The following is a 27,927-nucleotide window of genomic DNA, read 5'->3' on the forward strand; positions in this document are numbered from 1 at the left end:
CAATTCCAATTAAAATCTTGGTAGGGTTTTTTTGTATAACTTTGCAAGTTAATTCTGATAAACCAACAATAGAACAAACTGACATCTAAAACCTCATGTCAGCTACTGAGAAAATACATCATCCATGACATAGTTCTGCCAGAAAGGTTTGACCTGAATCTACTGATGAGAAAAATTATCAGGTAAATCAAAATTGAGGGAAAAATATTCACAAAGCAATGGTTCCTCTTCAAAAATATTCATATCACAAAAGAAGAAAAAAATGGAGAAACTATTCTAAACTAAAGGAGACTAGAGAAATGAGAGCTAAATAGCTAAGTAGACTGTAAGAACCTTGATTGGGTCATGGATTTAAGAAATACAAACAGTTATAAGCATTATTATGGACTATATTCATATTAGGTAATAGGATTATGTAAATGTTAAATTTTGTGGGTGTGATAAATTATTGTGGTTGTGTAGGAGAATGTCCTTGTTCTTAGGAGAATCATGATAAGACATGAGTGAAATATAACATCTGCAACTAATTAAATAGCTCAAAAAAATACATAGATACACACATATATTTATAACTGCACGTAATGGACTAAGGATCAGTATCAGAATATTTTAAAGCATTATACAATAAGAAAAAGGAAAATGGGTAAATAAGGCATCCACAAAATAAGAAATATAACCAACAAAATGGAAACATAGTAAAAGAGGCCTGCAAGTCAAAACACTTTCACATCTATTAAAAAAAAAATCTTTCCATGGTGATATGGAACAATTGGAAACCAAATGCCCCATTGATGTAAGTGTAAACTTGAACAACTGCACTGGAAATAATTTGGAAATATTTAGTCTATAAAATCCTATGAGCCCCCAATTTCACTCCTAGGAATATACCCTAGAGAAACACATGTATACACCAGGAATTATATACAAGAACATTCATAGCACTGTAATGGCAAGCCATTGGAAAAGTGAATTATTTTCATACTGTGAGATAACATACAGAAATGAAAAATAAAGTAATAAGTATCAATGGATGAAGCTAAAAACAAGGTCGAGTAAAAAAAGGAGTTGAAGAATATTTGCAGTGATAACAATGATATAATGTCAAAGCTTGCAAAAAAAAAAATACTATGGTTTGCTTAAGGATGTACACATACATAGTAGAAATGCTCAGGAATAATAAACAGCAAATTCAGGAGAGTGAATCTCTCTTTGGGAAAGGGTTGTAACATGAGAGGTGGCGAGGTGCCTTCAAGTGTATTGTACTGGTTTTTCTTAAACTTGTGGTAAGTGCCCATGTATTTGTTAATTCACACAAGAAATAGTAACTATTTATTTAGTGCCTACTGTGTACCATGCACTGCTCTAGACACTGAAGTTAAAGAACAAACAAAAGCTCCTGCCTTTATGGAGTTTGCATTCTAGCAAATGTGAAATATTGTATATTTTTGTATGTCTTAACTGTTTCATTATAAAACATTTTAAAGTTTAATAAGAAGAAATATGGGAGTGAAACTTCCATTTTATTTCTTTTCACATTCTTTTTTTTTTTTTTGGCTGCTATACCTTATGGCTTGCAGCCTCTTAGTTCCCAGACCAAGAATTGCAGTCGGGCCCTCAGCAGTGAGAGCACAGAGTCCTAACCTCTGGACCACCAGGGAGTTCCCTGAACCTTCCATTTTAAAATAGTAAAGACGGTCTCTTCTTCAGGAAATCACCAAAAAGCAATAAGGAGGTGGAAAAGCTCTTTGTCCAAGGAAACTGGAAGATAAAAGTTCAGGAAATAGGCAGGAGGAAGTGATTTGCAAGGTTTTAGATGGAAGATTCCTCCCCCCTACCCTCCAATTGCATTGCATTGCCCTGCAGGGTAGGGGAGTAAGAACTTGGTGTTAAAAGACAGTAAGAACTGTCTGAAGTGACTTTATAAAGAGGTGCAATGAACACTGCCTGTCATATCTTAAGTATTCAACCCGCCTTCTGACTGGAAAAGGTACATCTAAGTGCTGAATGATTAAGAAGAATATGGTGAGCCCCATTTCTCTTTCTTAGAGACTCAGTTACACAGGACACTGAGGAAGATGGTGAGCAGAGAAATCGCTCCTCTAGGGCGGAGGCTGCACCATCCTCACCTCCAAGCCGAGGGGCGGGACGAGGACTTGAGGCTAGATAAGCGAGCTTGCGCCCAAACAGCCTCAGAGTGGGAGTGAGAGAGAAGCTTGGCGGGGAACTTGTATTAATAAATGGGCAAGGACAGGGGGCAAACCTGCTGCATTTGCACAAGCAGCCGGACAACCCTGAACGGCACAACGACCCTCGACGAAAGCTTCGCGTTACCTGCCCCAAGGCGCCTGCGCGCTGAGAACCCCACCCTTGGAGTCACCTGTTGGAGCGCCACGCCCACTTTGCCTTGCGCATGCGTAATAGGCGCCGCACCGGTCGTGGAGTCACGTGTTAGAGCGCAAGGCGCCTCCCGCCGGGGCGCTTCCTGTCGCGGCTTCTTCGGCGGCCCAGGGGCCGCGGGAGGCCTGGGCGGTCCCCGGGGGGAGAAGGCCCGGGTCGGTTTCGGATCCGCCGCGAGGTATGCCGCGATCCCGCCCTCTGGCGAGGGAAGAGGAGGGGACGGCGGGGGAGATGGAGGCGGCTGGGCAGGGCAGGGCGGCGCGTCCTGCAGCTCGGGAGTGGGGTCCCCGGCTTCCCCTCCCCTGCGCACTCCCTGCCCTCCTCTCGCCTGAGCCCGGGCCTGGTCTAGCACCGCTGCCCCCAGCCCGGTGCCCCCGAAGCCGCAGATTTGGCGCGTCTCACTGACCCGCTCACTCCGTGTCACTCGCTCAGTTGACCGCCAGCCGTTCACCCAAGTCACTGAAATCTGACGCCTGGAGTCATCCTGAGCGCCCCCTCCCGTGAGCGCACATGCAGTTAACCTCCGAGCCCTGTTGATTTTACCCCCTAACTCGAGTCGGTCCACTTCTCTCCATGCCCAACGCCGCCCCCACGCTGTCTCAGCTTCTCCCCTTTCGCCGAGACCGTTGCAAGATGCTCGGTGCCGGGACGGCTTCCAGCCTGGGTTCGCCCTCCTACTTCCTTCCTTTCTGCAGCCAGAGGGATGTTTCTAAATCGCCGACCTGATCGCATCACGTCCATTGCCTTCAGAATCATGCCCAAACTCCTTTAGGCTTAAAGGTTTTTCTCTTTTGCCCCTTGCTCACATTTTCAGCTTCGCTTGTACCATTTCTTGTCTCACACTTTATGCCCCACTAATCCCAGTTTAGTTTTCCTGTGCAAGTCAAGCTGTTGTCACCTCAGAACCATTATCAGGTTGTTCCCTATGTTTGGAATCCTATTCCCCTTCCTTCCCCCCAGAATCTTCATAACTCAGCAAAGGCACCACCGTCTCCAAGAAGCCTTTTCTCTCTGCTGGGTAAGGGGCCGCCCCTGGGCACCCATGGCCCCTGGCGCAGCCCTGTTTGGGTTTTGTCCAGTGATGAGGGACTCTCCGCCATGTAAATGTTCTTTGAGGACTGACACCATGTCAGATTCATTCTTGCGCTCCCAAAGCCCAGGACACTCTGATACACAGTAGGTCCTATGAATGGTTGTGAGGTCTCTGAGTGAATCAGAATGCTGTGTCAGATTTCTCTAGAGTGGAACTGTCCAATAGCACTTTCTGCAGTGATGAAAATGTTCATTATTTGTGCTGGCTGATGGTAGCCACTAGATGAGGAACAGGATTTTTAACTTGATTAAATTTAAACATAAATAGCCACATATGGCTACTGTGTTTAACAGCACAGTTTTAGAGCCTTTCTGAATCCTACCCAGCCTTATACCCACCCTGTACCTAGAGTTACTTCCCTGAACCTGCCTTCTTAAGCCACTCACCACTCAACCACTTGGGTTTAATCCAAATTTGTCAGTCAGTTCGGTAACTTTTTATTGTGTCCACACTCCCCCCTTAAACCTATTAACAGGTGGCCATGTCCCTTTCATCTTCCATGGTGCTTGCTTCAGTGGTATACTTCCAGGGCTGGTGTTTCAGCCTTGGGTGTTAAGCATTGCCTTCTTTCTCTGAGTTGGGAGTTTACTAACCACATCCATTGGGGGCGGGGCTTGTAGGCTGCTCCAGTCTGAGCCTCTTCCACTCCCCACTAGACAAGTGTCCAGGCTGCCAAGATGCCAGGGCCAAGACCTCGGAAGGGCCCTCAGGCCAGTGGCCAGGGTGTGGCAGCTGCCAAGCAGGTACGGATATACAGCCTCCTTCACCTTCACCTTCACCTCTGGGTCAGTCTGAGCGTGAGGGTCTCTGACAACTCGGGCAAACTGGGTCACCTGTGTGGTTTCCCTGTTCGTCTAGAGACTTTGAGCCGTGCCTCCTGGAATTGGCAGAACCCTTAGAGACTCTCTGACCCGCCCCTGCCACACACATGTGGGACATGAGGCCTGAACTCTCGTGTGTTTCAACCCAGGCTTCCTCCTGCCATGGCCACCTCCATATGAATGATCTGGAGGGTTCAAGAACCGCCAGAGTTTAGGGTGTTCTGATGGAGTCTCAGTGCTCTCATGGATTCCTCATTTAGGGCCACAGCTTTGCTTGCCCACAACTTGGGCTGTGGCCCAAGTCGGGGACTGATGGGGTCTCTAATTTTCTCCCTTTATTTCTTCTGGGTGCAAGTTCTGAGACTTCTTAGCCCATTTTTATTGTCTTAAAAGAGGCAGGTAAGGGAGGTGGTAGGATAAAGGGCATAGACTCAAGACACAAGACCTTATTTTAAATTCTAGCTCTGCCACTTACAAGGCTGTCTCAGTTTCATCTGAAAATGGAGATAAAAATAGGACCTACCTTTACTTAGAGTAGTCAAATTCATAGAGACAAAGAGTAGAATAGTGGTTACCAGGGGGTGGGGGAGGGGGAAATGGGGAGTTGTTTAATGGGTACAGAGTTTCAGTTTTGCAAGATAAGTGTTCTTTGGATGGATGGTGGTGATAGCTGCATAACAATGTGGATGTACTTAACGCCACTGAACTCTACACTTAAAAATTGTTAAGATGGTAGTTTTCATGCTACGTGTGTTTTACCACAATTTAAAAGAAAATAGGACGTATCTCAGGATTATGAGAAGTAACTGAGATAATCACATAGAGTGCTACTACATACCCTGCCTGGCAGCTAGTGCTGTTATTGTTGTTAGTAATCATAATGGTAGTGTTGTCTTACTGGGTTCTTTGTAGAGTCACCAGGGAGATAAGTGTCCCAGGGGGTAATGTTGCAGGCCTCAGTTTCCCTTTCTGCACATTAGGCCCCACAGACAGCGAAGGAGCCGCTGAGCTCCTGGAGGCTGGCTCTGGGGCTGGGCTCCACCCTCTGCCTCGTGTGTCTCCTCTCAGCTTGGGCTGTTTATGGAGTTCAGCCCTGAGGACATGCTGCTGGGGATGGAGGAGACTGAAGATGATGGGGACCTGGAGGCTGAGCTGCTGGCCCTCACTGGGGAAGCAGGGACCACAGGCAAGAAGCCAGCACCCAAGGGGCAGGGTGAGTTTGGAGCACTTGATGCTGGGACCAGGTGGGCTCTGCAGGGGGTGGGGAGGGTCCTCTCCTGACAGCTGTGGGGAGCCGGCCGGATCATCCGGTCCTTCTGATATCCATGTCCCTTCTGCAGCATTCCCACCAAGAGGCCATCTTGCCCTGCTCACTTGCCTGTGTGATGGGGAGCTCACTCCTTTCTGGACTGCGCCCTCTCCCTTGTGGACAGTCAGCAGTCTGAGTCGCAGGCTGACTCAGGTCCCTATCCTTAGCCCTAGCCAGGGCCTGGTATAGACTAGGGGCTCAGTACAGACTGAATTGGGCACATAATGAGTGCACAGAAATTGTGTCAAATGAATGAATAAGTGGTATCTCCCTCCCCAGCTTGGAAGAGGACAGAGACCTGAAGCCTGGGAGGGTCAGAGGGTCTAAACCAGGAACCCTTAGAGAGAACCATCTCCCATCCCATGTGCTCCTGAGCTGAGGACAAGGAGAGGACCCAAGAAGGGGCTCACTGGTCTGGGAGAATGATGGCCATCACTTCTCTCTCAGTCCAAACCTGCTTTGGGTTTGATGAGCCTGGGTTTGAATCTTGGCTCTGCCATTTACCAGGATTGCAATGTTAGGAAAATTAATAAAGTTCTCAGTTTACTCATACCTAAAATGTGGATAGTATTACCTGTCTTTTTTTTTTTTTTTTTTGGCTACACTGCACAGCTTGTGGGATCTTAGTTCCCCAACCAGGGATCGAACCCAGGCCCTCGGCAGTGAAAGCGCAGAGTCCTAACCTCGGGACCGCCAGGAATTCCCAGTATTACCTATCTTGCAGAATTACTGTGAAGCTCAAATGAATGTTAAAAATCTTTATATATATGTGAAAGGTGTGGTTAGGGGGAATGGATGGATATGTCTGTGAATAACTACCACAGCAAAAGTGCCAAGAAGGGAGCAGCTTGTTGCCTGTTGGAGGGCCTGGAAAGGTTTCCCTGCTGAGGGTCTTCTGCGCTGGGTCATAAAGGAAGAGCAGAGGTGGGACTTTGGCTGTGGGAGGGAAGGAGGATTTCTACCTGGGTGTGTCTGCCAGCTCAGTGGATTGAAGACCCTCCTTTACTCCTTGGGAATCTTTTCTGAGTTGTTGTGACCCTCTTCCCCCAGCCCCCCTGCCTATGGCCCACATCGAGAAGTTGGCGGCGGACTGTATGCGGGATGTGGAGGAGGAGGAGGAGGAGGAAGGGCTGGAGGAGGATGCAGACTTGCTGGTGCGTCTGCCGGGCTGGTGTTGGAGGGCTCTGTGGTCAAGCCTGTGGAGGAGGCCTGGGGTTTTTCCCTCTGTGTGCTCTGATGTTGACTGAGTGCCTTGCCCTTCTTGGGCCCTTTTCCTGACTGTATGGTGTGAGATCTGTCCCCTTTGATGTGTGGTCTGAGCTCTGTACTTGGGGATTCTCAGATTTGGAGGCTTCACTGATTTTAAGCCTATCCCTGGTCAGATTAAAGGAGTGTTTTGGTAAAGGGGACTTTCAGGCACAGTGAGTGGTACTGGGAAATACTGCTGGGGGAGAGTGTCCTTGATTCTCAGGTCCTGTCGTGGGTATGGTCATGAGGCTCCCCAGCTCCTGGGACTTGTGTCTCCCCAGACTGAGCTGCAGGAGGTCCTGGGTGCAGATGAGGAGGCTGGGCCCTTGGATGGCAATGAGACAGCCAGCCCAGGTGGCTCTGAGGAGAAGGAACAGGAAAACATTGAACCTCCAGTGCAGACAGCTCTCCTAACAGCTTCAGTCCCAGCGGCTCAGGTGGGTTCTGGAGGGGTCCAGTGTGCCTTTGTCCACGTCCTTTGTGCCTGCATGTCCATGTATAACACACACGGAGCACGGCTTGCCTAGGAAGACTGTGGTAACCCTTTCCAGGGCCCTCCTTCAGCAGCTGCCCCGAGCAGAGGCTGAGCCCAAGAAACTCCTTGGTGGTTGCCGGCCTCAAAGGCCTCTCTGTTCTCCCAGACCGCCCCCTGCAGCCATTTCCTGGCCTCCACAGATTGTCTGGGCCTCTCTGTTTGCCTCTGACAGGGCCTCTGGCCTCTCCAGTGAGTCTTTGCCTCCCACCTTGAAGCTTTTAGGTTCTTCCTTCTCCTTGAATCCAAGAGCTTCGTTTTCCGGGGCAGCTTCCTTGCAGGGAGGGAGCAGCAAGGGCCTAGCTGGCCCTGGAGTGGCCAGGCCCTGAACTCAGGTATCTACAGGCTGGAGGGCCTCAGGGGCTGCAGGCTCTGCTGGAGGATCGGATCCACAACTACCGGGAGGCTGTGGCCAGTGCCAAGGAGACAGGTGAAGCAGCCAAAGCCAGGCGCTGTGAGCGCGGCCTGAAGGTGGGTTGGGCTCGGCTGGGGAGCAGGGCTAGTAGTGGGGCTGAGGGCAGTGAGGGCAGAGGGTGAGGCACAGGAGGAGCTTGGGCCAGCAGAGGGGAAGCCTCCCCGCCAGCCTCGCGGATGTGAAGGATCCTTGGCCTGTCCTTGAGCAGGGTCCAGGCCGTGATGGCTGGCTAGGTTTCTGGTTCTTCTCTCCCTCAGACTCTGGAGTCCCAGCTGGCTGCTGTGAGGAAAGGCAGGAAGATCAGTGAGGATGAGATCCCACCTCCAGTGGCCTTGGGCAAGAGGCCCCTGGCCCCTCAGGAAACAACCAACAGGAGCCCTGAAGCAGAACCCCCAGCTCCCCCTTCCGTGGAGCCAGGTATCTGGAGAGAGTCAAATCCCATCCTGGTTCCCAAGGTCAGAGCCCAAGGCCTGCCTCCCCATCCTGCCATTGTTCCCTTTCTGTCAGTCACACCTTCCCTAAGAGGTCCTCAGGCCAACCAGACCTGGAGGCACTGGTGACCTTCTTCTTTGACCTTCATGTCCTCTCTGTGGACTTTTTGTTTCTCCATAGACAACCCCTCCCAGCCTGAGACGAGCCTCTTGGGCAGCACTAGTATTTCTGGCCCCCCTGATTCAGACCCAGACCCACGGGCCTTGCTGTTGGCCCGACAGAGAGAGTACAAAGTGGCTGCCCTGAACGCCAAGCGGGCTGGAGACCTAGATCGCGCCCGAGAGCTCATGAGGATTGGGAAGGTATGGCTCTGGTTCAGAGGTCCTGTGTCCAATCCCTCATTACACAGATGGGGCAGTGACCTGCTCAAGGTCACACAGCTCGACTGGGCTTCAGTGAGACTGGCCTGAGGGGGAGTTTTTCAGCCCAGATCCTTGGGGTTCCCTGGCTTATGCCCACACCTGCTTTTCTTCCTACTGCAGAGATTTGGGGCCGTCCTGGAGGCCCTGGAGAAGGGGCAGCCTGTGGACCTGAGTGCCATGCCCCCAGCACCTGAGGGTCAGTGTGGGAATGGGCGGGGGGAGCCTGCTCAGGCTGGGGCTGGGGCTGGGGAGGAGTTTCAGGGCTGGGGCTGGCCAGGCACCCCACCCACACCTACACCTCTGCTCTGGGTCCCCCAGACCTGAAGCCCCTCCCACAGGCTTCCAAGGCCTCCACAGCACCCTCAGATGTACACCCAGCAGTGGAGCGAGTGCAGCCAGTGATGGCCCCTGACATCCCGGCCACCCCAGGTAGGACCGGATGATGAGACTATGGAGTGGGGGCCTGGGGGGAGGCAGGCAGAGCTGAGGCCATCTCCTTTCTCCTTTCAAGTGGCCCCTACTGAGCCACAGACAGTGCTAGACGCCCTGCAGCAGAGGCTGAACAAGTACCGTGAGGCAGGCACCCAGGCTCGGGGCAGTGGGGATGAGCGCAAGGCCCGGATGCACGAGCGTATTGCCAAGGTGGGCCTGCAGCCTCCCTCCTGGGCTGGCTGCTGTCTGTCTGCTCCCTGGTCTTTGAGTCTTCATCTATCTGTCTCTCTCTGGAGCTCTTTTTCCTCCTGGGGCTGCTGTCTTTGTCCTCTTCCTGTCTCTCCCTGAGTGGAGCCTGCAGACTGCTGCCCACCATCAGTCCCTCCCTTCCTTCCCTTGCAGCAATATCAAGATGCCATTCGAGCCCACCGAGCAGGACGGAAAGTTGACTTTGCTGAGTTGCCTGTTCCTCCAGGTGAGTGGGGCTTGGCCTGGGGTCTTATGAGGTCCCTGAGCAGGATGCGGGGAAGGGGAAATGATTTCTCACAGATCTGCCTCCGCTCTGGGGGAGCCACCCATCCCAGCCATGCCCAGGAGGACCCACACAGGACCAGCAGCAATCTGGTGCCTCCCCAAGGCTACCCGAACCCTCTCCCAGTTGTCTCTCTTCTACAGGATTCCCCCCTATACCTGGCTGGGAGCCCACTATGGGTACTGAGGAGGATGTGGTGGCAGCTACTTTAGCAGCTGCCCAGAAACTGGCCTCCTCAGAGGATGCAGCCCCCGCAGAGGAAGATGAGGACGAGGACAAGGTTTGGCTGAGTGCCCGAGGCTCCAGGGGTTGGTGGGGGGAAACAGCAGGTGAGGGGTGAACCCAAACACTGGTGTCCATACTAACAAGCCCAGCGAGGTAGATATTCTTTCTTCTACTTTACAGAGAAAAAACTTGGGCAAGGGCACCCAGCTAGGAATTAGCAGAGCTGGATTCAGACCAAGGTGTTTCTGACTCCAGAGCCCAGGTTTGATCCCCATTACCCTGCTGTCTCATGTTGGGAGGTTAGCTCAGAGAGCTTTTGAGGCTGCTTCTAGCCCTGAGACTCTCTAGGGCCCACGAGGGAAAGCCATTCATTTCAGGTCACACAGTGAGTAGTACAGTGTTAGGAAGAGACCCCGAGTCTGGAAACTGCCATGGCCGGGGTGGGGAACAGCCTCCTGTGACAGCCTCCTGGGCACCTGCAGGATGAGCCCCCAGCCCAGGCCCCAGTGGCCAAGAAGCCAACACAGCCTCTGGTCCCTTCATCCCGGCCCCTGCCTGAGCCCAAAGCCTCGAGTTCTAAGGAGTCACTGAGTCCAGCTGGTGAGTCGGGGAGAAGAGGGATGGAGGAGTGAAGGCTCTAGTGAGAGGCAGGCATGGCTGTAACCAGTGTCCCCTCCCTCCAGTGCGAGAGCAGGTGGCCCTGCTGCAGGCACGGAAACTGCAGTACCAGCGGGCAGCCCTGCAGGCCAAGCGTGGCCAGGACCTGGAGCAGGCCAAAGCCCATCTGCGGGTGGCCAAATCCCTTGAGGCTCAGATCACCCAGGTGCGAGCTGGCCGACCTGTGGACCTGTCCAAGGTGAGTGTCGCCTGGTTCATGAGCAGCAGGACTTCTCAGGCAGAGAGGTGGGTGGCCGGCTTGACGCACAGACTGTGAGCAAGGCTGCTGCTTGCAGGAGGTGGGACCTGAATAGGATGTAGTGACAGCTGAGAAAGCCTTTTGCTTATGCGTCTCTCTGTCCCGTGACCCCAAGAGAGGCCAGGGGAGGCCAGGGGGGCTGCCTGTGGTGAGAGCTGACCAGGCCGGGCAAGGCCAGTGGAAAGCAGAGCATTGTAGCAGCCTGCGATAGGATGGCAGGCAATGAGTTCCCATCACTGGAGGTTAATAGAAGCTGGAGAAACATTTAGTTTGGATTCCTGTGTCTGTTAGGCTCAGTAGAGGAATAATCTGACTCTTGAGGCCCCTGAGGGGCCTTGTGACCTGGGCAGGTGCCTTCACCCTTAACGGATGAGGAGGGTGACTTCATCCTGATCCACCATGAGGACCTGCGACTCTCTCAGAAGGCTGAGGAGGTGTATGCCCAGCTACAAAAAATGCTTCTGGAGCAACATGAGGTCAGTAGACTGCTTGTCTGTCCTCCCCTTTCAGTGCCCACAGCCTCCCCTTGGTGAAAGGCAAGATAGGATTCAAATTCTAGCTCTTCTACTTACTTGGCTGTGTGATCTTGGGTAAGGCACTTCCCTTCTCTGAACCACATTTTCCTCATCTATAAAATGGATGATTAGTGCCCCTCTTGCAGGGTGGTTATGAAGTTCAAACAGAGTGGAGGGGGAATTACTTTGAAGACGGGAGGAAGAAGTGTTTGGGGAGACAGATATATGTGTGTGTGTGTGTATATATATATGTAAGATATACATAGATGTATAATTGGGTGTATGTGTATCTATCTGAACGGCTGCCTGCCAGTCTGCTTTCTAAAGTGTTGTTTCTATTAGGTTTTTTTTTAAAATTTATTAATTAGTTTATTTTTGGCTGCCTTGGGTCTTTTTTGCTGCGCGTGGGCTTTCTCTAGTTGTGGCGAGCAGGGGCTACTCTTCTTCATTGCCGTGCGCGGGCTTCTCATTGCCATGGCTTCTCTTGTTGTGGAACACGGGCTCTAGGAGCACAGGCTTCAGTAGTTGTGGCTCACGGGCTCAGTAGTTGTGGCTCGTGGGCTCTAAGGCGCAGGCTCAGTAGTTGTGGCGCATGGGCTTAGTTGCTCCGTGGCATGTGGGATCTGCCTGGACCAGGGCTCGAACTCATGTCCCCTGCATTGGCAGGCGGATTCTAAACCACTGCGCCACCAGGGAAGTCCCTTTCTATTAGGTTTTAAAGAAGAATGGGTGTTTGCTAAGGGAATTTAGGGGAATGGCTATCCTCAGGAGAGGAAACAGCAAAAACTCAAAGAAGTGCAATGGGACTTGGGAGCAGTGAACTTGAGGTATGTGTTGGAGGAGAGGGGTGAGGCTACAGAAGGTTGGACCTTTCAGAAGTCAGGCCTCGAAGGCCAACCTAGACGGGTCCCGCTCTGGACTCTGGATTCACTCTGAGCCCCCATTTTCAGAAGTGTGTGCTGTTCTCCAAGCAGTTTATGCACCAGGGCAATGTGGCCGAGACTACCCGGTAAGTGCGGGGCTGGGGCTGGAGCTTGCGGGGTGGGGAGCAGAAGATGAGCCCTGCCATGCTCATGTGCACACCTGTCCCTGTCAGGTTTGAGAAGCTTGCTCAAGACCGCAAGAAGCAGCTTGAGATCCTGCAGCTGGCCCAGGCCCAGGGCCTTGACCCTCCCAGCCACCACTTTGAGTTGAAGACATTCCAAACTGTGAGGTGCCAAAGCCTAAGGGAGACCGTGGCTCCAGGCGGGGACTGGGCAAGAAGCTGGGAGCCAGGGGTGGAGACTTAGGCCCCTTGAGTGAGGCTTCCCAGGCTTGATTGACCGTGACGTAGGCCCTGGGGCTGGGGAGCAGTAGGATGTGGTGCCTGTCTGTGAGGAGGGGCTCAGAGCTGTGTGGTGGCTGGGGAAGGAGCCCTGGACTAGGGGTCACAGACCGAGGTCTGCACGCCAGCTCTGCTGCTTCTACTCAGACAAGCTTTGCTTCCCTGGGCCCACTCTCCTCTTGGCCACCACCCTGCTGGGTAGGCAGCCACTGGAAGAGGGGACCGTTTCCTACTGTTCTCCTTCACTTTGGGCTCTTTCTCCTTGCTTCCTGGCTCTAGGATCTTCGCAGAACTCAACAGCACAGAAATGCATCTGATTGTTGTCCGGGGAATGAACCTCCCAGCCCCTCCAGGTAGCCCTAGGGCCACCCCTACTCTAAGAGGCACTTGTCTAGACTCTCCACTCCTGGCCGCTTAGGGAGGCACTGGCTCTCCCTCTGCATCAAGTGCTGGACTCCTGGCTACTCCCTCTGACCCTGACTCCTGCTTCTCCTTCATAGGGGTGACCCCTGATGACTTGGATGCTTTTGTGCGGTTTGAGTTCCACTATCCTAATTCGGTGAGATTCAGGTAGCAATAGGATCCTGTGAACCCCATCTTCCCTTCCAGGGCCCTGTGCTCTATTTCTCCCCATCCCTGGAGTCTGGCTATAGGGAGGGGTTTGAAGACCCTTGGGCCCATTCCCTTTATGGGTCCCTTCCCTCAGCATTGATGTAGCCCAGAGTTCCTGGCCCTATATCTCTGTTTTTTCAAGCTGTCCTGACTCCTCTCTTCTCACTGCTTTAGGACCAGGCTCAAAAAAACAAAACAGCTGTGATGAAAAACACAAACTCTCCAGGTGAGGACCCACGTTGAGGGCTGCTTTCTCCTCCCTCTCACCCTCTGATATATTTGTGCAGCACTTGTGTTTCCAGAGTGCTTTCAGATCTATTATCTTACTTGGTCTTCTCAACTTAGGAGATAAAGGCAGGTATTACTACTTCTCTAAGGTAACTGGGGAAACTGAAGCTCAGAGAGGTAGAGGGACTTGCCTAGGGCCTCACAGCAAGGAGATGGTGGAAACAGGACTTGAATCCAGGAATCCTGACTCCAAATTCCAAGCCTTTCCCATTTTGGTTTGATCCGTGTCTAACAAGAACTGTCCAAGTGGACTTCAAGGCCAGGACCTCGATGCTCTCTCTACCTCCCTCTGGTGGCAGTGACTCTGAATTGCAGGCAGAAAGATTGAGAGGGGAGGCCAGCCCTGGGCCAGTTTCCACTTCGTCAGGAAATCCCTGGGAGCCAAGTTCCTCTATCTTCTCCTCACTCTTGCAGAATTTGATCAGCTCTTCAAACTAAACATCAACCGAAACCACCGGGGCTTCAGGAGGGTGATTCAAAGCAAAGGAATCAAGTTTGAAATCTTCCACAAAGGGTGAGGGCTCTGGTCAGTCACACTGCCAAGGTGGGCTGGGAGGAAGGATTGGCTTCTGTTGCTGCTGCTGCCCCTGCTACTATTCAGTTTTCTTGTGCTGGGTTTAGCCAGTTCATTTCTGCCTTCCCTGCCCAGTCCAATCCTCTGCTGACTCTTGGCTTTCCAGATCGTTCTTCAGAAGTGACAAGCTGGTTGGCACAGCCCACCTGAAACTGGAGCGTCTGGAGAATGAGTGTGAGATCAGAGAGATTGTGGAGGTAGGGTGGGCAAACCGGAGGGCTTGGCAAGAAAAGAGCCAACGTTCACTGAACATCAGTCCCTGTTGTAGGTTTTTTGTGCCCATTAATTTTAAAATATCCATAAGTGTGCTATAGAGTATGTGCTATGCCCATTTCACAAATGAAGAGATTCAGAGGGTCTGAGAAAATTTCATAGCGTCACCCAGAAAGGAAGTAGCTACAATCCTTCCAAGACGCTCTGCACTACTCAGGTTCCCAGGGATGGTGGATTAGGGGGCTTTTGAGGGGCCTGATCATGGCTGTCAACTTGGCACACACAAATTCCTAGGTGTCTGGGGGCAGGTTATGGTTGAGGCAGTTGTCTGGCAACATGATGAAGTAGAACAAGCTCTGGACATAAAGTTGATAATGTATTTGCAGAGGAGGGACCCACCAGAACACAGCTAGTCCGTGTTTAGGAATCAGCCCCAGACAGCTCCTTAAGCTTCCCTGAACTCACTGAATTTCACAGGGACTCCCAGAGCTTGCCCCTGATGACGAGGTTCCCGGAGGAGAAGGGTGTTCCGCAAGCTCGTACAGAGCATCTCTGGCACAGCTAGGCCTGACCCTGGCTGATGCCTTCGTAGACTGGGGCTTTTCCCACTACATTGCCTCTGCCTGTTTGGGGGAGTTCTTAAGTGGGGCCTGCTTTGTATCAGCCCCAGTGAGGCTGGTTAGACTTCACAAGCCTGTAGCACTGCTTTGAACTCCAGCCGCCCCCTCTCCTGCATAGGAGGGAAGCAGCATGGCAGCTGGAAAGACAAGCAAGTCCTGACCTTGCTGCACAGTGGCTGTGTGACGGTATCATTCACTTCTCTCTGGGTCATCTGTGAACTGAAGGTTTGGGCTCGTGGTTTTTCAGGCTGCACCTTGAAGCCAGAGCATTTCTTCCAGGAGTTGCCAAGGGGACTGTGGGGAAAACTGAGTAAGCAGAGCTCTAGGTTCCTCACTTCCACTTCAGAGCATTGGTGCTTATTTGGATTTACATACGACTTTTTTTTATAAGACTTACTTACCTAAAACCACCACCACCAAACAGCAGGAGGGTGGGGTTGTCCTGAAATGGAGACTCTTGTGTTGAGATGCAGGATGCTTTTAGCCCCTCTCTCCCCTCACCTGTGAGCATAGGGGAGCTGCCTGCTTCCCACCCCTTTCCCCTCAGTTACCATCTCCCTCTCCGTGGTCCTCACAGGTCCTGGACGGAAGGAAGCCTACTGGGGGCAAGCTGGAGGTGAAGGTGAGGCTGCGGGAGCCTCTGAGTGGCCAGGACGTGCAGATGGTCACCGAGAACTGGCTGGTCCTGGAGCCCAGGGGCCTGTGAGGTGGGCAGCTCTCTAGGCCCTTGGAACCTCTGTCCCCTGCTCACTGCCTGGGCCCCCCAGGGACCCTTCCAGTACTCAACTCATATCTAAGGAGAAAGCCTAGGAATTTCTCATCTGTGAGGAAGACCAAGAGGCAAAACTGTTGGGTAGCGCTCAGGCTCAGTGTCTCATGATCTTCAGTAGAACTGGGGAAGGAAGTTAACTTTCCCAGGTCTGTCTTCAGGAAACGCTTTCTAAAATCTACTTGTACTTTCACTGCAGTTTAGACTTCCTGTGCTTTGTGCCCGTGTGCAACAGAGGGTCAATGTAGGGAGTGGAGTCAGGCCAGCAATTCCTCTCCAGCTTTTCCCACCCCCAGCTCTGCTGGCTACAGAGGTCATTGTACATAAAGGAGATGCTGCTACACAAGCACCAAAGAAAGACCTGTTAAGTACTTGCATTACTGACCACGGCCCTAGTCTTTCCTGTTGCTGGCCCCTCCCCAGGGCTCCACCCAAACAGGCTGGATTCCAAGATTCCCCCTACCCCTCCATCTGGGGGAGGGCAAGGACAGCCTCACTGCTCTGCCATGGAGTCTTGTAACCCCTTAACCCCTGGGTAGCAACTGCTTGCAGCTTACCCCAGCCCCCAGTTGCACCATTTCTAGATGTGCCTTTAAAAGATAGAACTGTAAGGGATGGGAAAACTCGAGTGTGATCTGGACACCCCGCCACACCCCCTGCTTAGGGTGGGGGCAGGGTTCCATGACTCCAGGTGGCCAGTGGCAGCCTATCCCACACAACTCAGTTTACCCCTGCCCTGCCTGTGCCTGTGCCTTGGTTCCTGACAGACAGCTGCTGCACTAGCCTCCCTGCTTCTCAAAGCTCTCAGTGGAAGTTTGTTCAGGACTGTGTGGTGGGAAGTAAGGGTAGGGTTGTCTTGGGTTTGGTCCATATACCTAAGACTGAAAGAATGTTATGTTAACTAGGAAAGAAAATATATATATATATATATATGTGTATATATATTATGTAGCTGATTTTATTTAAGAAACTAGGTCTAATTAATTCATTGCAGGGGATTTACACTCTCCTCACAAAGTAACCATCAAAGTCCTAAACAAAAGCCCTGCTGCTCCCTGTCACTTTTTAAAAGCCAGAGTGGCAGTAACATTTGTTAATTGACAGAAACTGCTGCTATGGCTTCCTCTTTTGAGACAGGGCAGGGGAAGCCTTGCCTCTTCAGCTAATCACCTAGGGAAATCCCTTAGTTTCTTCCCAAGAAATTCTCCTTTGGCTTTGTTTTTCTGAATGGATGGAGATAATGGAGGGATTTATAGTTGCAATAGATTTAATGTTCAAAACTGCAATATTCTACATCTCTTAGAAATAAACTTTAATACCGCATCTTTTTTCCCCTTTTTTTGAAGCATTAAGTTCAACAAAGCATTCCTGAAGATAATTTTTTAAGGCTTTACGTAAAGCAGATACATTCAACTTACTGATCACTATAGTATTGCAAATGCACAGCTCAGGGATTGAGCTTTTGTGTGTGTGTCTTTTTCTGGGATGGAGCTGGACCATGCTTCCCTGCCCTTAAGAGCAGAGCTTATACTGGGTACCAGAGCAGGGACAACAAATCACTTTTCTGAGAGCTTGCTGGCCAGTCTTACTTACCTATCAGAGTGAACTACCAAAAATTCCATAGATGTGAGCCTTAACCCTCAAATGCAGTCATATCTATGTGTCATACAAGCAGCCATCTAGAATGAAAAGGAGGGTTGTTAGCCCTCATAAGGTGGCCTAGAGCAAAGAGGGGTGGCAAAGAGGGTTCCTGACTCAACCTAGTCTTCCCCTCGGGGTTTGCACCCAACTCAGCAGTGCTAAGAGGGCTTGAAGGTTCTGCCAGCCCTAGGAATTTCTAAACTCAGGCCTCTGCTAGAAATTTGATAGGAAGTTTTCTGTGGCTCAGAGATTTCCCATCATAACCTGTTCAGTTTCATTCTGCTTAACTGCCCTTTGCTTTTTGGAAAACAGAACTTCCAGGCTGAGAGAGGCAAGACAAAGCCGCCCACTGGACTTAGAGACTAAGGTTCTTAAAAGGCCTTTGTTTTAGCCACGGCACGCAGGGGTCACTGGCATGGGAGGAGCCTGCCCAGCTTCATCTTGTCCTAAGATTTATCCAAATGCAGCAACTCAGCATCGCAGATTAGTGACTTATGGGCAGTTGGGAACCAGCCACAACACAAATCATTTTTAAATTTTAAAATTTCTTTTCAATTTAGTGCAAGGCACACTTTCTTCTGAATTAGTGAACTGAATAAAATATGGAAGAAATTTATCTCAGAATCAGGAAGTCTTGCTCACAATTAAAGGGCAGACTAGTTTATGTTTTATTATTTTCCTTTCTTATAGCACTATTCTGAAACCTGCATTGTTGCTTCCCAATTTTTGAGTGCTTGTTTTCCACATATGTGTGGGCAGCTCTTAAAAGATCTTGCCCCTTAAGTAAAGGCAACTGCTTTTAAGATGAAACTGTGGGGCTGAGACTGGTAGAAGGTAGAGGCAGGTAGCTTGCACCTGGTCCAGTTCCATCACAGATAGATTCTTCCCTCCTCTGGGCCTCAGCTTCCCAAACTCTAAAATGGGCGTTATCATTCCTATTCTGCTCCTTATCCCTTCTGGCTACATTACAATCCTCCAAATCCCATTACTGTCATTATTAAAATTATTTTAGCATTATTATTAAAACAGAAACCACCATCACAAACTTGCTCTAGAAACAGTGTTCAGCAGATTGCTTGCTTGTTGTCTGAAATGCATTAAATGCATAAATTTTTCCCCAGATGACTAGTTATGACAGAAGTAAATTCGGTTGGAAATTCTGGGCTCACCAGCATTCAGGAAACACTGTGCATGAGGGAAGACACTAGATGGGAACTTATACAGGGCAAAGTTGCATATTTCTGTAGACGTAGAGTCCGGTAAGTGCTCAGATAAGAGTTGATAAAAAGAAATGGAGAAACCACATTGCTGAGCATTTGGTAAGAATTAGTTTTTAAAAATTTAATGTTACCAGAATGGCAATTCTGTTCCTCTTTATAAGGATCTCTATATCTCAATCTAAGTTTACATTATAGAAGAATCTGCCTTATTTGGAAATGTGATGTTTCAGTTCTATACAACATACAGTGTATAAAAACAAAAGTGAAACAAGGGAAAACAGTAAACTAGCTTTGGCTATTTTAGGCCCAATTCCACAATATGATTTTACTAAACATAAAGGACATTTTATGCAATTGAGAATGGACCTGACTGTGCAGGGCCAGAAAAGGAGAATTTAAAAGTTTGCACTGATCCCAGAAGGTATGTATAACTGCAAGATCTACTTAGGTGAGCAGGAAGAAAGGTAACTTCTCTGGGAAGACAGGACCAAGGGAACCAGCTCCTACAGAAGCTCCAATTTATATTTAGAGCAAGCTAGATGTTACACCCAAATACCTACTATTATTATCATTAACCCTGTTATTAATACCCCTGTTATTAACAAGTGCATCCTGTGCCTGTCAGGTTTGGGGGGTGACAGTCCCAGGGCTCGGTCCTTACAAGCTGGTGTTCGGTGGGCATCCATTCTTTTCTTGCCTTAGAAGCTCCAAGTCTACGGAAAAGGTCACAATCCCAGCTCTCTGCAGCCACCATCAGCGAAGGCTACGGAGAGGCAGATGTAGAATGTAGATTTCCCCCACCACGGAAGAGCACTAAACCTAGCTAGACACACTTGAGCCTCAGAAAACAGCTGTTGCCCTAAACGTAGTTCCACAGCCTGTAATTGCCAAGTGCTAAGCCCAGCTCCAGCTGCTGAGGAGCAGCCTCTCACTGTCTCAGAGGCCCACACTAGCTTCCAGGGGCTTCTTGGAGTTGTGCTTTCACTGCAGAGGGATCAACCTCTCGCTTGGCCTGGGTGTTTAGAAGATGCCAGTGACAAGGAAGTGAGTTGCCCTAGAGCAGTGTTTTTCAAACTGGGGGTTGTGAAATCTATTTGGTCTGTGACCCAAATAAATTCTTAATGAAGGAGAAAATGATCAGAGTGCATCACATACATTATTTGGTAAACCAAATAATATTATTTGGTAAACCAAATCTTGGCTTCTAATACCACTTCCTCTAAAAAAAAAAAAAAAACAAACAGGCTGATTCCAAGGCTGGGACAGGGTTAGCCCAAGATGGCCCTGGGGCATCTTGTTAGGCCAGAAAAGGAAGTGTTCAGAAAAATGTTAGGAGCATGTCACAAGGATGTGGGAGCTCACCTGAAGGGGTTCTCTCTGGCCAAAGCTGAGACCATTTGAGCACCAAAATAATGAATTAGAACCATTCAAAAAGTAATCCCAAGTCCATAATGAAAACTAATTACATGAATAAATAAGAAAGAAGGGCTTTTGCTTATAGATAATCAAGTGCAACTGATAAAGGTAGAGGAAGTGCTGGAATTGAGAAATCATTTGTAGCCATCATAGTAAAAGATCAATTCAGACAGGAAACATCAGAGAATGCTAACTCTAAGGGGAAATTTCAGTGAGCAAGATATCTGCATGATCTGAAAGCATCTCTACACGTATTGGTTATTTATTCCAAGGGGGAAAATATACAGTGGACAAACGACCACACTTTGACCAGGTGATGAAAATTTACCATCAGTGAGGAGCAGAAGGACATTAAGTGACCCCTGATGTGATGTCCTAAGAAGGACACAACATCACTTAGGTAGGATTGTGGCCAACAATGTGTAATTCACCTAATTATGAGGAAATACCAACTGAATGCAAAATGAGGCATTTTCTATTAAGAAATGAGTTGGGGGAACCTTATTCACCAAAAATATCAATGACATAAAAGATAAAGGTGAGTCACGACAGCAACTTACCATGTCTGTCTTATCATGCTGGAAGCTTCACTGGAGGGGAAAGATGCTGTGAAGGACATTATTGGACAGATGGTAGGTTAAAGTATCACACCGAAGTTGAGAACTGTCCTATGGTTATGTAAGAAAATGTGCTAATTTTTAGGAAACAAACATTAAAGTATTTAGGGATAAAGGGCTATGATGTATGCAACTTACTCTCAAGTGCCTCAATTTTTTATGGAGAGAGAAAAGAAAAGAAAGGAACACTGATAAAGCAAATGAGTTTATCTGTGAACAATAGCTGAATCTGGGTAAAGCATACATAGGTGGTGGTGGTGGTGGTGGTTTTTTTAACTTGCCACTTTCCTGGAAGTTTAAATTATTTCTCAATAAAATATTTTTTTAAATGCCTATAGTGTAGGGAATTCCCTGGTGGTCCAGTGGTTGGGACTCTGCACTTTCAGTGCCAGGGCCCAGGTTCGATTCCCTGGTCAGGGAACTAAGATTCTGCAAGCGGCAGGGCATGGCATAAAATAAAATAAAATACCTCTAGTGTATATTATAACTAAAAATGTCTTGGGTATATTCTGTCAGCTTTCACAGAAAGGCCCAATTCAGTGTCTCATCCACTCTGGCAGATCTTGAGAGATCCTGTACTTCGCTGTACTATCCAGGTGACCTCATTTACACTGAGTCGCCCTTCCTTGGATAGAAGAGAGATAATCCTTTGGGTCTTTGATTCACTTCAATAAATAATCTAGTAAAAACAAAAAATCTAAGTGTGACTCCTACTTGAAGTCGCTGTGATGTAACTGGGACAAGATCAGCGTGTAACTGTCCTTTTTATATCCATCCTGTACAAAGAGTTCAAGACTGATGCTTCATTTTTTATTTCCCCTCTGCCCTCCCACCCCACCCTTGGTGATGGCTGTACCCATCTGAGCATTTCTGAGCACAAGACCAAAAGTAAGTCTTAAAACAGAGGAGCAGAACTCTTGTCTAAACAGTAACAGAAGGGGATTAGCTGCGAGGATAGCGTAACTGTGGTGCAGTAACAGAAGCTGCCCAGATCTTCTCGGTGGACAATGCATAGAAGACTTAGAATTATGGAACATCCGTCCCCCCAACCACCCTTTCCCACCCCATCCCCCAACCCCCCCCCATTAATAGTGTTAACAAAATCTTAATTTTCCAGTTCTAAAGTGCAAATGATTTGGGTATGACTGCTGTTGCAACAGGTCTGAACAGAAAAAAATGAAGTCCTCTCTGTCTATGCGATGTTTTCCAGAATATAAAAGATGAGTTCCATGACGATGGGGCCCTCACTGAGCTGGCAGGCCCCTCCATGGATCACCGGCACCAAAGCGCTGTCCAGATCGTTCATGTACTGCGAGGGAAGGGGCTGGCCATTGCTCCCTGCTTGATAGCCAACCTACACCGCAGAAAGAAGGGGATGAGAGGTTACTGGACAGGGAAGATCTCTCCAGAGGGCTGAGGGCCAAGGAGGCTGAGCAGGAAAGGAGATGCCCTTCTTGGCCAGGGGCTAGAACTGGCAGTAGACACAAACTTCTCCTTCTCTTCCCTGAATTGTCACTTACCATCCTATCATTCATCCTGCCTCTACCACGTGATAGCTGTGAGACCCTGGGCCAGACATTTAATCTGTTAGGGTCTTAGCTTCCCAGGAAGGGGGGGTGGGGCACAGAGAGGTATGGAACGTCAGCAGTAATACATAAACCTTCGGTTGTGAAAATTAAAACGAGAAATATACTGGGTAAACTCCCTAACACAACAGGAACTGAACACTTGTTCTTCCATCCATTCTTCCACACACCATCTTCTGAACACCTACAAACACAGGAATTCGAGGATGAATGTAAACGGGGCCCCTGCCCTCGAGAGCCCCACATATTTAGCAGAAAAATGCTTGTTCTTAAATTGTTTTATGTGTGGTAATTCTCCAGCCAGATTTTCAGTACCATTTGAGAAAGGACCATAATCTCATTTGTATTACCTTGACATGCTTAGTACAGCATTGGGCAAGACCTTTAGTAGAAAATAACTATCTGTTGACTGATGACGAGTCAGGAAATGGAGCCAAATATATAACCTTTCACATTTTCCCTGATAATGACATAACTGCATCAAAGCAGGAACACGGGCATGTCACATGGATCTAAAATCCAAAAGAAATGTAGGGAGATTAGAGTGCTAGGCCACAGGAGAGAGACACTGGGGAAAGGAAGTGGGGGCAGGGCACACTAAGACTGGATTGTGAGTACAAACAGCATACAAAACGGTTACGTAAGACAGGGAGGGAAGCCCGGCCACAGGAGACCTGAACTGACGGGAAAACCAGTGGGGCAACAGGTCAAGTCCTGTCCACTAACTAGCTTGGAAATGTTGACAGTAACGAGTGGGAGCTGCAGAGGCCAGTCGGCAGAAGTCTGCTGTAGTTATAAGAAAACGACAGGATATGGGACAGCTTGGGACCTGCTCTCTAAAGGAGGCAGAATGATTCCCAAAGGGCGGTGCTGGGGAGTCTCAAAGGCTGGCCCTGATGTCATTCACACCGGAGGTGGCGGGTCCTCACACACTTTTCCTTAGCCCACACTAAAAAGAAAAGTCCTTGCAAGAATTCAGGTGAGGAAGCCAGAGTTCAAATGGTTCAGAGAGTCTGACCAAGCAGCACATCCAGCTGTATTACCAACAGAGGGAAGGCTAAATATTGTATCTGGTCAGGCCCAAGGTCCAGAGACTTACACTCTCTGGGTTGCAGCAGGAAAACTCACATGTCAGAAAATAGACACTGCCCAAGGCCCGCTTCAAAGGCTGAGACTCTTTACCTGATCTGAGTCAAGTGTCACACGTAGTCCCAGTTTAGTCATTCCATCTTCCTTCAGAAGCTTCAGGTGGGGACACAGAGCAAGACAAAAAGCCTTGGCAACATGCTCGGTCAGTCGGCTGTGATCTGCAGGATCACTCAGGCAACTGTGCTGGTCATCATTTTCTAGGAAGAACACCTGTTCCCCAAACAAAAGAGACGTTTAAACTTGTGCCTAGGAGATGTAGGAAGAAATGAGTACACCAGCTAACGTGTATGAGCAACCTGATTCCCTAAGATGTGCAGGAAGACCTCAGACACCACGAGGTCCTTGGGCCAAGAAAAGTAGGGCACTGACATCTTACATCTAAGAAACAGCCTCTGCCTCTCACAGTCTCTGCACCCACAGAATGGTAGCTGCTATCTGCCTATCTACCTGAAAGCCATGGCCATGGTCATAATGGTATGTTCTACTCAGAACCGGGAAAGGCTTACATTTTGCACTGTATACTTCTAAAAGGAATCCCTAACATGTGGACAACTTTCTAAGAGAATGGACCTCATAGATCATGTCGCCCAACACCTTCATATTACTGATTACTCATAGAAGGGAGGTGACTCGCTCAGGGCCTAGGCCAGAATCTGCCTCTTATCACAGACAGTTTTTCCCACCACACGGCTCTGCCACTGCTGAGGCCAGAGCTGTGTCAGTATCCTTGAACTGAGCACTGCACTGGGCGCAGGCAGAAGCATAGCAGATTTGGAACTGAGACCTGAGTCCTAGTCACGTAGAGGAGGGTCATGAGCAAGTCCTTTGGCTTCTTAATGCCCAGTTTGCCTCTGTAAAATGGGAAGCACATATTCTCTCTGGTTACTGTAAAAATTAAATGATATAAAAGCAAAACGTAAAAGATACAGATACGTAAATACACAATGCTTCTATACACCACCCCCTAGCTCACTGCTCAAGCAGCGGCTTATACTAAGAATACTGCGAATATACTAAGAATACTTAGAATAAGAATACTGCGAAGGGGCAGCTCTGAAGCCCTATGCCCGATGCACTAGTGAGAATGGCAGCATGAAATGATGGAAAGAGTTCTGGAGTGGGACTCAGGAGACTTCTGGCCCTGGCTCTGCCAGCAACCAGCATTAGGCAAGTCACAAGTCACCCGGCCTCTCTGAGACTGTTTACTCATTATGTAATGTCTCATTTCTCATCTCCCTACCTCAGTGGGTTACTGGGGAGCAAAAAGGAGGAAACACAGGTCAAACTACTTTGTAAGCAATAAAGACATTTACATGTTCCAGACCCTGCGCTACTCAAAATATATCAAAGGGATGATCATTACAAAGCAAGCAGATAAAACCACTCAGCCGCATATGAAAACACCAAGCATGGTATGAAAGATAAATCACTTGGAACAACAGCTCAAGAACCGAAGAACCTCTAGTCTATGTGTTGTCAGGAACCAGCTAGTAAACTTGGGTAAGGCATTTAACCTCCCTTGGCCTCAGTTACCCTGTGTGTAAAATGGAAAAGGTAGAAGTCACAGAACTTCTTAGATTTTAAAAAAAAATTAAGATTTTTAAAGCTGCCAGAAATCCTAGAGATCTCATAATTTAATACTTTATTTTATAGACAAGTGTAAATGAGGTTCAAAAGAAGTTGAGACATAGGACCTGCCTGTTTACTCTCAGAAAATAAACTTTCTGATTTGTCTGACATGTACACATATACAGGGTTCCTGCCCTGCTCCTCTCATTCCCAAGTTAGCCTCTAACACAGCTTTCACGTTAAGGAACAATACAGTGGAAAAGAGCTTAGGAGTTGGCCAGATCTGGGTTTGAATCAGGACTCAGCCATTACTTAGTTGCCATGTAATCTTGGACAAGTTAGTTTCTGAGCTTTAGTTTTCTTATTGGTGAGATAAGTCTATTTTTTAAAGACGGTGTTATCCAAGACAGTTATAACTGAGTGCAGCATAACCAGCCCAGCTTTCTGAAGAATCCAGCAAAGATGGTATGTACCCTTCAGAGATACACCCTTCTTGAGTTCCAATGTGAACAAATCTCTAAAAGCTAGTTCATCGGGAGGAGATGTCTGACTGCTACAGGCCGCACTCTGTGCATTTCTTCCCAGTGAGCTAAGATAGACCAGAGAGAATTGGAGTATAGAAGGTAAACAGAGAGATTTTATTTATTTTTCTTATCCTCCAGAATCAGCCCAGAATGTGTCTCTGGGCCGAGCAAAAAGTTGTCTTCAAAGGAGGTCAAGGATGCCAAGTTTCATTTCCTTACCTCTGTCCATCTGATGACTTTTCCATTTGCTTTATACTCTGATCCATGGAATATCTTCACACTTGTTATAGACTCCATGGACTTCCCATCTATGGGACTTATGACACTAAAACAGAGACAAAGGAAAGAGATGGAAGCAGCTCTAAGTTAGAAGAACCACTTCTCTTATCAAGTCTTGCTACTAATTACACTGGGTGCCTTGCTGAACACATGTGTGCAAAACATCACAAAAGAAGAAGCCACTGCACAAGAATGTACATGGACAGAGCTCTCAGGGAAGGGCCTATGCACTGAAATAATTCAGGGAACACACATATGACAAAGGAGTCCTGATTCCAGGAGCTGGTTATTTAATGTAAAGAAACTGTTTACTCAAGCCTGCTCTCCTCCTCCAGTATTCCTCCCTTCAGTGACTGCACAGCCCCACCCGATCCCGCTTCCCCTGGCTCTGCCGCAGCACTCCGCTCCCGACTGTGACAACACTCATCACATCATACTCTCCAGACGTCTGTGCATTTGCCTCACAAATGATCTTCCAAAAGGGAGGGTATACGATACACTCACCTCTGTGTGCTACATTTCCAGGTCTGACACACTGCTTGGAATGTAGGCGATTAATAAGTGTTTATTGATTAAAGGAATTATTTGACCTAGTATGTTAATTACGACAGTGCTGGTGTGAACTGATGAACATGTATCTATATTATCTATCACAACAAACTCCCTTCAGTGCTACATTATCACTCCTAGATTCCTGAATAGAAAGGCCACATTTTATGGTCGTGCCCACTCCAAAATATAGCAAGTATAAATATGTGGAGATACATACTCATTCCAATGAGGATTCCAAATAATTGTCACAAAGATTCCAAACTTTTCCTAACAATTTTCAAACCTGTTTATGTTTTTGAATCTCTATGTACAAAAGGTCAAATTTAACCTAAACTGGGATTCGCTTCATTTGACTGAATTAAAATTATTTAACCACTGTTAAGTTTAACTTCTAACTCATCAGACAATGTCAAAAATAGAGCAGCCTCAGTTGATTAACACTCTTTTGAGAAAGGATACCCTGACACTGTGGAACAAGCTGGAAAACATTCAGTCTACACATTACAAACTAAACTCCTGGGTTCAAGAGTCTTCCCTGACTAGTTCTTGTCCTTTTTTCTAAGATGCTGCCACTGGCACGTGTTGTAGGAAAGGGCAACCTACTTGTTGTTAGCTACCAATACCTTAAGGCATCAGATTTTCAGATTATCAACTTTTTTGTCCTAATAACTATGGAATTTGTTGTGATAGATAATATAGACGCTTGTTCATCAGTTCACACCATCAACCTAATAACCAAATATAATAGAGAATTAAACACAAACTGATTTTGAAATTAAAATTTCCAGGAAGTATGGGAAGATAAAGGGTTATTTGTAAAGTAGGCAAACACACTCATTGATTTAGAAATTGCTTCCTTTTGTTCAATAACAAAAGTTTTAAAACCATTTTAAAAAAAATCTTGTATGCCATGTTATAAATGCCCTCTACCTGCCTTTGCTTCTGCAGTTCCTCAGACTGGAATGCCCACTCTGCCACAGCTGTGCAGCAAATGTCTACTCATCTTACCAGACTCAGCTCAAGCAGCAGCCATTCCTCTAGGAAGTTGTTCCTGAATACTGCCCGACCACCTCTACCGAGTTCCTCATTTCTTTTTTATCTTCACTGTCTCCTACAGAGTTTTCTATGAGCGTCTTCCGAACTTTGGTGGACTTATTTATAACTATGTTCAAAACCAGACTAAGTCACCTGTCAGCAAGGACCATGTGGACTTCATTTTTGTATTTTCAGAAGCCCACACATAGAGTTATTGCCTGAAGGATGAATGGGAGAAAGCTTAATACAATGAAGTATGACATATTTATTCAATTAATCAGTTTTTTAAAGCACCTACTTGGGGGACTTCCCTGGTGACGCAGTGGTTGGGAATCGCCTGCCAATAGAGGGAACACGGGTTCGAGCCCTGGTCTGGGAAGATCCCACATGCCGCGGAGCTACTAAGCCTGCGCTCTAGAGCCTGCAAGCCACAACTGTTGAGCCCGAGCGCCACAACTACTGAAGCCTGCGCCTAGAGCCCATGCTCCACAACAAGAGAAGCCACTGCAATGAGAAGCCCACACATGGCAGCGAAGAGTGGCCCCTGCTCTCCACAACTAGAGAAAGCCTGCACGCAGCAACGAAGACCCAACGCAGCCAAAAATAAATAATTAATTTAAAAAGAAAGAAAAAAAAAGAACTGCTTGGTG

At 48.3% G+C, this 27,927-nt stretch overlaps 2 protein-coding genes across 9 annotated transcripts in view; one reads left to right on the top strand and one right to left on the bottom strand.

Moving 5' to 3' along the window:
- Window positions 1-2,440: 2,440 nt before the first annotated feature.
- Window positions 2,441-27,325, top strand: CC2D1B (coiled-coil and C2 domain containing 1B). Of its 5 annotated transcripts, none has more exons than XM_061184222.1 (25): window positions 2,441-2,575; window positions 4,147-4,233; window positions 5,380-5,524; window positions 6,671-6,774; window positions 7,150-7,305; window positions 7,746-7,871; window positions 8,073-8,232; window positions 8,428-8,609; window positions 8,790-8,865; window positions 8,988-9,098; window positions 9,181-9,311; window positions 9,504-9,576; window positions 9,777-9,913; window positions 10,341-10,458; window positions 10,542-10,714; window positions 11,125-11,250; window positions 12,240-12,298; window positions 12,386-12,502; window positions 12,893-12,966; window positions 13,114-13,172; window positions 13,400-13,451; window positions 13,928-14,027; window positions 14,194-14,284; window positions 15,498-15,627; window positions 27,191-27,325. In XM_061184222.1, exons 2-24 carry the CDS (start codon window positions 4,168-4,170, stop codon window positions 15,624-15,626), a joined length of 2,565 nt encoding a protein of 854 aa, XP_061040205.1. In that variant the 5' UTR covers window positions 2,441-2,575; window positions 4,147-4,167; the 3' UTR covers window position 15,627; window positions 27,191-27,325. The 5 variants fall into 5 exon arrangements, with proteins under 5 accessions (XP_061040205.1, XP_061040206.1, XP_061040204.1 ...); XM_061184223.1 differs by lacking the exon at window positions 27,191-27,325 and adding an exon at window positions 21,100-21,133; XM_061184221.1 differs by lacking the exon at window positions 27,191-27,325 and having other exon boundaries at window positions 4,111-4,233; window positions 15,498-15,964.
- ZFYVE9 (zinc finger FYVE-type containing 9) overlaps window positions 21,681-27,927 on the bottom strand; it is a 185,743-nt gene continuing 179,496 nt past the window's right edge. For all 4 annotated transcript variants that reach the window (XM_061184220.1, XM_061184219.1, XM_061184218.1 and 1 more), the window contains 3 exons: window positions 25,631-25,736; window positions 23,352-23,528; window positions 21,681-21,937 (listed from right to left, as the gene is read on the bottom strand). In XM_061184220.1, the coding sequence (XP_061040203.1) occupies window positions 21,776-21,937; window positions 23,352-23,528; window positions 25,631-25,736 (445 nt within the window). In that variant the 3' untranslated portion in view covers window positions 21,681-21,775. The remainder of the gene's footprint in view (window positions 21,938-23,351; window positions 23,529-25,630; window positions 25,737-27,927) is intronic.

Source organism: Eubalaena glacialis, chromosome 3 (assembly GCF_028564815.1).
Source record: "Eubalaena glacialis isolate mEubGla1 chromosome 3, mEubGla1.1.hap2.+ XY, whole genome shotgun sequence".
Lineage (NCBI taxonomy): Eukaryota > Metazoa > Chordata > Mammalia > Artiodactyla > Balaenidae > Eubalaena > Eubalaena glacialis.

Bases quoted from the DNA above. Each gene is read 5' to 3' on its own strand.
- CC2D1B (XM_061184222.1), top strand. From the start codon at position 4,168: ATGCCAGGGCCAAGACCTCGGAAGGGCCCTCAGGCCAGTGGCCAGGGT. The intron at 6,775-7,149 runs GTGCGTCTGCCG...GTGTCTCCCCAG, and splicing joins AGGAGGATGCAGACTTGCTG to ACTGAGCTGCAGGAGGTCCT. The intron at 10,715-11,124 runs GTGAGTGTCGCC...TGACCTGGGCAG, and splicing joins GACCTGTGGACCTGTCCAAG to GTGCCTTCACCCTTAACGGA.